General features: G+C 43.9%; 1 protein-coding gene across 3 annotated transcripts in view; it reads left to right on the top strand.

Moving 5' to 3' along the window:
- The first annotated feature begins 1,425 nt into the window (after positions 1–1,425).
- The window catches only part of mast3b (microtubule associated serine/threonine kinase 3b), a 64,288-nt gene continuing 53,047 nt past the window's right edge, over positions 1,426–12,666 (top strand). For all 3 annotated transcript variants that reach the window (XM_021603520.3, XM_021603519.3, XM_021603518.3), the window contains exon 1: positions 1,426–1,749. In XM_021603520.3, coding sequence (XP_021459195.3) covers positions 1,703–1,749 — 47 coding nt within the window. In that variant the 5' untranslated portion in view covers positions 1,426–1,702. The remainder of the gene's footprint in view (positions 1,750–12,666) is intronic.

Below are 12,666 nucleotides of genomic sequence, written 5' to 3'. Positions count from 1 at the left end.
TTCCAAGCAAGCTTTGAATATCACAGATGCATAGGGTCAAATCTGGAGTATGCGCAGGCTCCTAGCAACCACCAGTAACCATGTGCTGCCTTAGTAACCAATGTTGTCTACATTTTTGTAGAATAAGATATAAGCATTAAACCTAATTAGTACAGATACGCACACGCACATGCCCAAACACACACTTATGAAAACACATGCACACACACACGCACACACGCACACACACGCACAAATCTTATAGAGACTAATATACAGAGTAGATCTGGCTCTGGTGATAGCATAGTAGACTGAGAGGAATTCCTGGAGCAGCTTTGGGATAGGCCACCAACAGTCGTCATCTTGAGCAACAGCTTGTGATTATGTTGTCGGTGCGTCAGTAAATTGCCTACTGACGGCTATCCCGGGCTATAATTATGCACATCAATTTGCATGTTATTTCAGATTGCACACCGTCATTGATTTAGCCGGATTTTTATCAATTCAAATAGATTTAAAGGGATAGTTCACTCAAATGTCAAAATGTCATTGGTCTCCTTACCCTGTAAACAGTCTACACTCTTAGGTGCTATCTAGAACCTAAAACTGTTTTCCGACTGTCCCCATAGGAGAATCCTTTGAATAACCCTTTTTGGTCCCAGAGAGGGTTCTATATGTACCTAAAAGGGTTCTCCTATAGGGACAGCCTAAGAATGCTTTTGGAACCCTTTTTTCAAGGTATGACAGAAATCCATGCTTTGGTTTTGTTTAGCTGACCACGTGTTTTTTTAATGGTAACCTTTTTAGCATTTGTGACACAAATCCAATGAATGTCAGTGATACCTACTGTATATTAGTGCTTTATGTCCAAATCACCCTAAAGCATCTAAAAATGTATTAAGTTACTATAGATGATTTGGACATGAAGTGTAAAAAATTCTAATATAGGTAACTTACCATTGACTTGCATTGGTTCGTGCCACAAATGAAAAAAAGTTAGCATTTAAAACAGTGGCCACGTAAACAGACTGCTTACAGGGCAAGGAAAGCCAAATGTCATTTGTAATTTGGATGAACTATCCATTTAACTTAGGAGGTAAATTAATCTTACACTCTCAACACAACTTTTCTCTTCCAACACCTTCTCCAGGGCCGATTTATTACCTTGATCAACACATTCACCATTACCCTCGCACCATAGTCTGGCAAAAGCCAGATGGGCTGGTCCATTTTTAGCACAGTGGGCCTGTCTAAATTGTTGTTATTTTTTTGTGCAAAATTGTAATTATATGGCTAATATTGATGGCCTTGATATAAAAAAAAAATCGACCGGTGTGGAGGCCTCGAGGGGAAAAATGCACTGGTGTGATAGAAATGCCTGGGCCGATTTCTGGTCCAAGTCCGTCCCTGGTGGTGACAGCGGTTCCAACCGCGCTGCTGCTCCTCAGTTCTTCACTGGTGCGCTTTGGACTACACACTTGACGCGCGCCTTTTCAGAAATGGATTGCCTATGTCGAGTTTGCCTTCATTGACATGTTGTGTTTGTACCAGTTAGCGACGATGTGCCGAAGTCACTGATAAACGACAGCTACTTGACAGTTCTTTTTAGGTCCCACCGCACTATGATAGAGAAACTGTTCGCAAAATCACCAGTGTCGCAACGTGACAAGTGAAGTGCAAGCAGCAGTCAACGGAGGTCCCTCTTGGCAGGAGTCGTAGAAGGATGAAGTCGAGGAGAGACAAGCTGAAAATCCCCTCCCTTACTTTGGAGTAAGTTTGCATGCTTTTATATAGTGTATAACTTATGCACATTGATCTACATGACCATTCATTCATGTTGTCGGGGGAACCATGGGAAATCACTTATATTTTATTAAGGTAAGTAAATGTAGCCTAAGTGCACCTTTGGGTATAATGTTCTATTATTGATGTATGTAGGGCCTACTGTAGCCTATGTTTGACTATAAATGATCAATTAATGTCTTAGATGTTATAATAGTCTACAATCCCTATAGACTACTGTACTCTGATGCACTCAAATCATGCTTATTTTTCTGTGAGTATTTGAAGTGATATGGTACACTCTTGGAATAAAAGGTGCTATCTAGAACCTTTAAAGGGTCCTTCAGCTGTCACCATAGGAGAACCCTTTGAAGAACCCTTGTTGGTTCCAGGTCGAACCGTTTTGGGTTCCAGGTAGAACCTTTCCACAGAGGGTTCTACATGAAACCCAAAATGGTTCTACCTGGATCCAAAAAGGGGTTTTATCTGGAACCAAAAATGGTTCTCCTATGCAAACAGCTGAAGAATCCTTTTTTTTCTGAGAGTTTACAGCGATTGAAGACCTAATAGTAGCTAGCCTACAGTATGTGCTTGATAAGAAAAGACAACAGGCTACAGTGGTGTGCCAATGTATCTCTCAACTCTACCAGTTGCAACCAGTTTCTTGCACGCAGTATTTAACACGCAGTATGGAACCTACAGACACCTAGTGTGTTTCCCAATGAGACCCACTCAGCTTGTAGGCTGCAGGAGTTTTGAACACGCATTGAGTGAGTGATTATCCTGGTGTAGAACTCAGAACGTTAATTTATTTTTCTGTCTCTTTGTCTATTGAGATTTGACCAATGACTTAAGCTAGTTCTGCAAGATGAGCTGCTATAGCCAGCCTACTTGGCATATTTATGTTGGTGAATTTATGAATGCTGGTATATACTGTACTTTGTTGAAATTGAACCAATTATCAGATCATAAACTGAATGTGAATTTGAGGGGTGCTTCCCACTTTGATGGTGGGTGGGGGGATAGGAATTTGTCTACATTCAATCCAGAAATACATTAGACTAGATGTTTTTCAAAGTGACCTCCGCACACAGATTATTTGCCCTTTTCAGAATTATTGTCATGATGTCACATAGCTTTGATTCAGGCCAGTGTCAAACACGTGTTTCACATATCACTCACTCCCTACACAAATGTCTGTCATTTTGGAAATATGCACCCATTTCCCAAACGCTTTACTGTGATTCTTGCCTCCTTCAAAGGATTAGCATTGCTGCAGTTCTCGTCTTTCCACCCACCCACTCTCCATTCTGAGCCAATGTAGCCAGGGGCTGCCTGTTTGCCTGCCTGCTGCCCACTAGACGCTGATCCATAAAGCGTAGGAGCTTTTTCTCCAAAATCTGACTCTCCCATGGATCACAGGCTCAGCGTAGGGTGTTGACCCCCCAGTTTTGTGGGTGCAGCACGATGAGCAACATGAGCGCACTGCAGAGACCCTTTTCTGAGCAGCCACTGTGTTCACAGAACGCTTCACACAAAGTTTGTTTTTTCAGTCACAAAACGAAAGCAAAACATGGGAGCTCTCGGGTTTGACCGTGTGTTGCAGCAAATGCAGCTCCCCCAAACGTCTATCACTACTGGATATAAACATAACACCTCACTCACTAATTAAGTAGGTGGAGAGCTGCAATCTAATGATTAACAATGAGGTGACGCACAATGTGGAACAATCTAATTCAGAGCATCGTAGATGGGTTGGAGGGGTGAGAAAAAAATATTTTGAAATGATGAGGCGTGACTGTGAGTGATAGGTAATTATGAGTTAGCACAGTGCAGTGTCTTCGTGCAGAGGCTTGTTTTCCAACCATCTCTTTTATTACTATGACAACAGGCTCATCTCGCTGCCGCAGAAGCCAGGGCTATGTTCTGCACTGGATCTGAAGAGCCCTCTGCCGCAGCAACACTAAAACCATATCAACATTGTGCATTTGTGATAGCAAAGCACAGATCTGTACATGAAAATCAATAAAGCCAGCCTTCCAGCAGATGACTTCTGACGGCCAGCCTGCTACGGTATTATAGCTGAACGGTCATATTTTGACACGTGAGCACAATGGCAGATGTTTTGGGGTGTGTTTCTATGGCAAGTCTTCCTATGGAATAGGGCTGTGACGGTCATGGAATTTCGAGGACGGTTATTGTTTATTTTTTAAAGTGTATTTTTAAATGTTCTCCCGCTCCTGACTGCATGTGCTTCCATATAAATAGATGATATGTATATGTGTGCTGCTGCTGCTGCAGGGAGGGGGGGGGGGGGGGGGGGGGGGGGTCAGCCTAGGTAGCCAAAGACTTGTTTGCTAGAACACCTTGCTTGTTTCAGCAAGGAGCAAGAAAGTTTCATCCCGTTGTTGAGAGTCGATGTTGTCGTAGAAACAGACTCAAACGCGCAGATGCCCGGCCTCGCCGTCTTCAGTCAGCTGTTCGTTCCACAAAACATACAAAAACAGTTTTCTTTTTTTTATGACGGTGTTCACCCATAACTGTCAGTTACACAGGTTATAAGGTAATTGTGCCAGCCCTACTATAGAATACAGAGGACGGCATGAGCTTATTCTATGTTCCAAAACACAAGAACAGAACTTCTCAGGCTCCATCTCAGTGTGCTTCATTCTATATCTAAAGGACTCCTGATATCTTGAGGAGTGAGAAGTGTAATTTCTGTCTTAATCAGTTGTTGTCTTTTTGCTAGCTAGGGCCATCTACTTTAAGTGCTGTCTGTGTTCCCTATGTATGAACTGCTGACTGCTATTGACTTGCAGATGATTGTTGACATATCAACCAGGATTAAGGTTTATGGAAATGTGTGACTGTTGCTGTCTTCATAATCAGTGGCTCTATTGGAGGGGGAGTGGTTTCTCCTCTCCTAGACAATCACTACCTGGAGGTGAGGACGGGGCAAGGGGATACCTACCGTAGTCAGTTGCACAACTGAATGCATTCAACTGAAATGTGTCTTCCGCTAGACTATGTGCTTTTCACCTCTGCAAGGGTATCCTGGAAGGATATTGACCGCATCCCGTCAGTTGAGGATGCCTGGTCATTCTTTAAAAGTAACTTCCTCACCATCTTAGACAAGCATGCTCTGTTCAAAAAATGCAGCTAAGAACAGATATAGCCCTTGGTTCACTCCAGACCTGACTGCCCTCGACCAGCACAAAAACATCCTGTGGCGAACTGCAATAGCATCGAATAGTCCCCGCGATATGCAACTGTTCAGGGAAGTCAGGAACCAATACACGCAGTCAGTCAGGAAAGCAAAGGCCAGCTTTTTCAAGCAGAAATTTGCATCCTGTAGCTCTAACTCAAAAGTTCTGGGACACTGTAAAGTCCATGGAGAACAAGAGCACCTCCTCCCAGATGCCCACTGCACTGAGGCTAGGTAACACGGTCACCACCGATAAATCTGTGATAATCGAAAACTTCAACAAGCATTTCTCAACGGATGGTCATGCCTTCCTCCTGGCTACTCCAACCTCGGCCAACAGCTCCACCCCCCCCCCCCCCCCCCCACCCCCCACACACCTCCGCAGCTACTCGCCCATGCCTCAACAGCTTCTCCTTTACCCAAATCCAGATAGCAGATGTTCTGAAAGAGCTGCAAAACCTGGACCCGTACAAATCAGCTGGGCTTGACAATCTGGACCCTCTATTTCTGAAACTGTCCGCCGCCATTGTCGCAACCCCTATTACCAGCCTGTTCAACCTCTCCTTCGTATCATCTGAGATCCCCAAGGATTGGAAAGCTGCCGCGGTCATCCCCCTCTTCAAAGGGGGAGACACCCTGGACCCAAACTGTTACAGACCTATATCCATCCTGCCCTGCCTATCTAAGGTCTTCGAAAGCCAAGTCAACAAACAGATCACTGACCATCTCGAATCCCACCGTACCTTCTCCGCTGTGCAATCCGGTTACGGGTGCACCTCAGCCACGCTCAAGGTGTTAAATGATATCATAACCGCCATCGATAAAAGACAGTACTGTACAGCTGTCTTCATCGACCTGGCCAAGGCTTTCAACTCTGTCAATCACCATATTCTTATCGGCAGACTCAGTAGCCTCGGTTTTTCTAATGACTGCCTTACCTGGTTCACCAACTACTTTGCAGACAGAGTTCAGTGTGTCAAATCGGAGGGCATGTTGTCCGGTCCTCTGACAGTCTCTATGGGGGGGCCGACTCTTTTCTCTGTATATATCAACGATGTTGCTCTTGCTGCGGGTGATTCCCTGATCCACCTGCTATCTAACCTCCAAACAAGCTTCAATGCCATACAACACTCCTTCCGTGGCCTCCAACTGCTCTTAAACGCTAGTAAAACCAAATGAATGCTTTTCAACCGTTCGCTGCCTGCACCCACCCGCTCGACTAGCATCACCACCCTGGATGGTTCCGACCTAGAATATGTGGACATCTATAAGTACCTAGGTGTCTGGCTAGACTGCAAACTCTCCTTCCAGACTCATATCAAACATCTCCAATCTAAAATCAAATCTAGAGTCGGCTTTCTATTTCGCAACAAAGCCTCCTTCACTCACGCCGCCAAACTTACCCTAGTAAAACGGACTATTCTACCGATCCTCGACTTCGGCGATGTCATCTACAAAATAGCTTCCAATACTCTACTCAGCAAACTGGATGCAGTTTATCACAGTGCCATCCGTTTTGTTACTAAAGCACCTTATACCACCCACCACTGCGACCTGTATGCTCTAGTCGGCTGGCCCTCGCTACATGTTCGCCGCCAGACCCACTGGCTCCAGGTTATCTACAAGTCTATGCTAGATAAAGCTCCGCCTTATCTCAGTTCACTGGTCGCGATGGCAACACCCACCCGTAGCACGCGCTCCAGCAGGTGTATCTCACTGATCATCCCTAAAGCCAAAACCTCATTTGGCCGCCTTTCCTTCCAGTTCTCTGCTGCCTGCGACTGGAACAAACTGCAAAAATCTCTGAAGTTGGAGACTTTTATCTCCCTCACCAGCTATCTGAGCAGCTAACCGATTGCTGCAGCTGTACATAGTCCATCGGTATATAGCCCACCCATTTTACCTACCTCATCTCCATACTGTTTTTATTTATTTACTTTTCTGCTCTTTTGCACACCAGTATCTCTACCTGCACATGTTCGTCTGATCATTTATCACTCCAGTGTTAATCTGCTAAATTGTAATTATTCACTCCTATGGCCCATTTATTGCCTACCTCCTCATGGCTTTTGCACACAATGTATATAGATTATTTTTTTTCTACTGTTATTGACTTGTTTATTGTTTATTGTTTACTCCATGTGTAACTCTGTGTTGTTGTCTGTTCACACTGCTAATGCTTTATCTTGGCCAGGTCGCAGTTGCAAATGAGAACTTGTTCTCAACTAGCCTACCTGGTTAAATAAAGGTGAAATAAAAAAATAAAATAAAAAGGGAATTAGTGTTAGTAATTCAGTCTCCCTTGTTTTCTCAGTGGCAACTGTCAGTGGCAAAACTAAGACCGTCGCCAAAACAAAGACAGTTCTGCTTAGTTATTCGAGGTAGGAAATAAAAGAGGAAGGTTCCACACCACTCTCTCACTTGAGTATCTTACCTAGTTATTTTCAGATGATCTCATTTGGCTATTTTGTAGCTTTAGCAACTATGTGTGTGTTTTCTATACCTGTTTGCTCCTTTCCCCGTAGGCTTTACAGACGCTCCCCACCCTTGGTTGCAACCCTTCTAATTTAGTTTAACATGCTCACACAACCCATGTGGAATTCCTGGTCTCTTGCAGCGTTTGAAACTGACAATCTGTGGTCAAGAACGTTGAGTTCGTCTCAGCCTACGCTTAAAAAAAAATAGGATACCCATTAGCCAACGCCTTGTCTTACTGGGGTCCGACACGTGCTGCCCTTCAGTCCTTTGACTTTTTGGCCCTGATGTAGACATGGGTCACCCCAGAGAACACTGTTACTCCAGCTGCTCTCACTTCATCTGATTACGTTTTTCTGTCATAGTCCGAGAACATCTGGTTGTCGTGGTGGTGACACAGGGCTACTCATTTCTCCAAAGTGGACATTTTCTCTTGTCTCCCTCTCTCACCTGTCCATCTCCTCATTTGAATTCCATGCCGTCAGTGTCACTTATCCACTCAGGCTTAACATTGTTGCCATCTATTTCCCACTTGGTGCCCTTAGAGAGATCCTCAATGAGCTTGAAACCTTGATAAGCTCATTTCCTGATGATGTCTCACCCCTCTTCGTACTTGGCGACTTCAACTTCCTGATGCCTGCTTTTTATTAATTTCTTTCCAACTCTTTCTTTCCCCTCCTTGCCCCTTTTGACCTTCCCCAGTCCCCTCCCACTCACAAGGCAGGCAATATGCTTGACCTCATCTTGACCTTATCTGTTCGCCTACTAATCTCACTTTAACCGCCCTCCAGGTCTCTGATCACTACTTTGTTTCCTTTTCTGTCTCCCTCTCTTCTAACCATAGCCACTCAGCCTCTATCCAGATGATCATGAGCCGTCGCAATCTTCTCTCTCTCTCTCCCACTACTCTCTCCTCTTCTATGCTATCATCTCTCCCTTTTGCTAAATCCTTCTCCCTCCTGTCTCCTGATTCTATCTCTTCGACTCTACTCTTCTCCCTTTCTGCATCCTATGATTTGCACTCTCTCCTTTCCTCCTGTCCGGCTCGACCCTCCCCTCTTGCTCCATGGCTGAGTCACTCATTGCTAGCTTACAGAACAGGGCTGCAGGCAGCTGAGCAAAAATTTAGAAAAATGAAACTTCCGGAGGACCTATCATCCTTTCATTCCCTCATCTCTTCCTTCTCTTCCTCTATATCTGCTGCAAAAGTTACTTCATATCACTCTAAATTTCAAGCTTCTTCCTTTAACCCTAGGAAACTATTTTCCACCTTCTCCTCCCTCCTTGGAACTGCCAATTTGCGGTCAAGCACACCGAGTTCATCTCAGCCTATGCTTTTTTATTTATTAGGCTCCCCATTAGCTGACGCCTTTGGCAGCTTGTCTCCTTAGTCCTCCACCCCCTTCCCCTCCCTCCTCCCTCTATGCGGACAATTTTGACCTTCTCCCATTCCTCACTTCCTTCATCAACTCATCCCTGATCATTGGCTGTGTCCCCTCTGACATAGAAAACTACAGACCGGTATCCATTCTTGCTTTTATTTCCAAAACACTTGAGCCTGCTGCGTCTGACTAATTCGCTCACTATCTCTCTCAGAAAGATCTTCTTGACCCTAACCTGTCACGCTTCAAGACAGGTCACTCAACCAAGACTGCTCTTCTCTGTGTCATGGAGGCTCTCTCTGCCAAAGCTGACACTCTCCTCTGCTCTCATCCTCCTAGATCTATCCACTGCCTTCGACACAGTGAACCATCAGATCCTCCTCTCCACCCTCTCAGGGCTGGGGTCTCAGGCTTGGCACACTCTTGGATTGCCTCCTACCTGGTAGGCCGCTCCTACCAGGTCACATGGAGAGGATCTGTGTCTGCACCATGTACTTTCACTACTGGTGTCCCCCAGGGCTCAGTTCTAGGCCCCCTCCTCTTCTCTCTATACACCAGTCACTCGGCTCTGTCATATCCTCACATGGTCTCTTTAAAAAATGTATATATATTTTACCTTTATTTAACTAGGCAAGTCAGTTAAGAACAAATTCTTTTTTTCAATGCCGGCCTAGGAACAGTGGGTAACTGCCTTGTTCAGTGGCAGAACGACAGGTTTGTACCTTGTCAGCTCAGGGATTCGATCTTGCAATCTTTTGGTTACTAGTCCAACATTCTAACCCCACTAGGCTACCTGCTGCCCTTCTATCATTGCTATGCAGATGACACTCAACTACTTTTCTCCTTCCCCCCTTCTGGCACCCAGGTGACGACACACATCTCTACGTGCCTGGCAGATATCTCAGCTTGGATGTCGGCCCACCACCTCAAGCTCAACCTCTACAAGATGAAGCTGCTCTTCCTCCCGGGAAAGGCCTACCTGCTCCAAGACTTCTCCATTACGGTTGACAACTCCACAGTGTCCCCCCTCCCAGAATGCAAAGAAACTGATGTGACCCTGGACACCCTGTTATTCTCTGCAAACATCAAAGCAGTGACTCGCTCCTGCAGGTTCATGCTCTACAACATCCGTAGAGTACGACCCTATCTCACACAGGAAGCTCCGCAGGTCCTAATCCAGGCAGTTGTCATCTCCCATCTGGATTTCTGCAACTTGCTGTTGGCTGAGATCCCCTCTTGTGCCATCAAACCCCTGAAACGTATTCAGAATGCTGCAGTCTGCCTGCTGTTCAACCTTCACAAGTTTTCCCATGTTGCCCTGCTTCTCCACACACTCCATCGGCTTCCAGTCAAAGTTTTTGATTTACTACAAAATGGTACTTGCTTACGGAGCAGCAAGAGGAACTGCCCTTCTTACCTTTAAGCTATGCCCAAACCACACACCCCAACCCAAGCACTCCGTTCTGCCACATCTGGTCTTTTGTCCCACAGCACCCCCCCCCCCCCCCCCCCCTTACCCCCTCCTCACGCCCAAACCTGACCCCCCCCCCCGACATAAAAAAAGCTTTTGTGAACTAACACTCCCAATTTAGTAATTTCCCCTTTACTAGCTCTGATTTTGCTGATAGCTACTTTATTGAGGAGAAATGTACTTACTACGACTGTGATATGTGGTTGTCCCAACTAGCTATCTTAAGATGAATGCACTAACTGTAAGTCGCTCTGGATAAGAACGTCTGCTATATGACTAAAATGTCAAATGTAAATATAAGACTGTGTACCGATATGTATATATCTGACACGCTATATATTTAAATTCTCAGATGGTGTCTACATTGGGACATTAGGCTAGACCTATCAGATAACCAGTGTTATGGAGCTAGACTTGGCCAATAACCTTTTAATGGGAAACCAGGCCAAAGTAATCAATGGTCTGAAAGGTCTGTTCATTTAACTTCTGCTTTGACTGAAAACAGCAAGACCATTATGCTGTTGTTGCTGTTAGAAATACTAACGTTCCTAAGACAAACTCACGCTTTATTCATAAGAGGAATTTGAAGAGTTTTAATGAGCAGGCTTTCTTTCATGATTTGTTTTATTTTGACTGGAGCAAGATTGAGCTTATTCCTGATGTGGAAACTGCCTGGAAATTCTTTCATTATGTTTTTTTCCAAATATTTTCCGAATATGCCACATTCCGCAGGTTCAGAGTTAAAGGGAGGGATAATCCATGGTTTTCTTCTGAGCTCTCTTGTATTTTTCACGAACGTAATCTAGCCTAGGCTAAAGCAAGGAAATCATGTTCTAATGCTGATTGACTTATTTTTAGGCAGTTACGAAACAAGTGTTCTTTTCTTCTCAGGAAGGCCAAGTCTGAATATTTTATGTCTGTTACCTCTGATAACTTGAATGACCCTAGAAAGTTTTGGAAGGCTATTAAATCTATGTCTGGAAACAGTAATGTTAATGAATGACTGTCAAGTGTATTGAAGGACTTTGTTGCTGCATATGACAAAACTGAAATGCTGAATTGTTTCAATGAGCACTTTGTATCATCTGGTAGGCTGTTTGATTGTGTCTTCTGTCTCTGTTCATCCCTGTGTGGATGAACCAGTGAGAGCTGGTCAAACTTTTAGCTTTTTGACATTCTAAGTGCAGGAGGTACATAAAGCCCTGAAATCCTTAGATCAGAGAAAGCCTGCAGGTCCTGATCTTCTTGATCCCTGCTTTTAAAATCTGGCAGCTGATTTCATAGCTGAACCACTTACATATTTGTTCAATCTAACCCTGGATTGTAAAAATATTCCAAAGATCTGGAAATCAGCATTTGTCCTACCACTTTTAAAAGGAGGAGCTCCAACTCTTTTAAATAATTATAGGCCAATCTCAAAGCTGTCACCCCTGGTGAAAATACTTGAAACCCTCGTGAGTGAACAGCTAAAATAGTTTTTATATACTAACTCAATTGTATCAATATACCAATCGGGCTTCAGGAAGAAGCATAGCACAATTACAGCAGCCATGAAGGTTTTAAATGATTTCACTGAAGCCCTTGACAAAAAACAGCACGGTGTCTAACTTTTATTGATCTCTCTAAGGCTTTTGATACAGTTGCTCATGCCATACTGAAGCAGAGATTGTCGAGTGTAGGTCTTTCGGAGCATGCAGTTGCATGGTTTGCTAACTATCTGTCTGATAGAACTCAGTGCACTCAATTTGATGGGCTCATGTCTGTTAAATTGTTTGTCTATAATGGTGTGCCCCCGGGTTCTGTACTTGGTCCCCTCTTATTCACTATTTATATAAATAATTTAGACAAAAATGTGCAAAATGCTCAACTTCACTTTTATGCTGGTGATACTGTTATTTATTGTTGTGCCTTGTCTCTCACAAAAGCTTTCCAGAACTTCCAAACTGCTTGTTATACTGTTCAACATACCTTGTGTCAATTGAAGCTTATCCTCAATACTGACAAAATTAAACTAATGGTGTTTTCTAATACAAGAAATAGATCTCTGAACCTTTCACCTACTACTACCTGTCAGGGCAATGAGATTTAGACTGTAACCTCATATAAATATCTTGGAATTTTAATTGATGACGGCCTCTCTTTTAAATTGCATATTCAACAACTTACAAAAAAATTGAAACTGAAGTTGGGATTTTATTTTAGGAATAAGTCTGTTTTCTTTTGATGCCAAAAGGAGGCTAGTATGAGCTTCATTTATGCTTTTACTAGACTATGGGGATATTTTATATATGAATGTTTCCGCTCAGTGTTTGAGATCAATTGACACCCTTTACCATGGTGCATTGAGATTTATTTTTAAACTGCTAAGCCCT

Source organism: Oncorhynchus mykiss, chromosome 5, assembly GCF_057628025.1.
Source record: "Oncorhynchus mykiss isolate SJ-2025 chromosome 5, ASM5762802v1, whole genome shotgun sequence".
In the NCBI taxonomy this organism is placed as follows: domain Eukaryota; kingdom Metazoa; phylum Chordata; class Actinopteri; order Salmoniformes; family Salmonidae; genus Oncorhynchus; species Oncorhynchus mykiss.
This window is presented reverse-complemented; position numbering and strand designations above follow the sequence as displayed.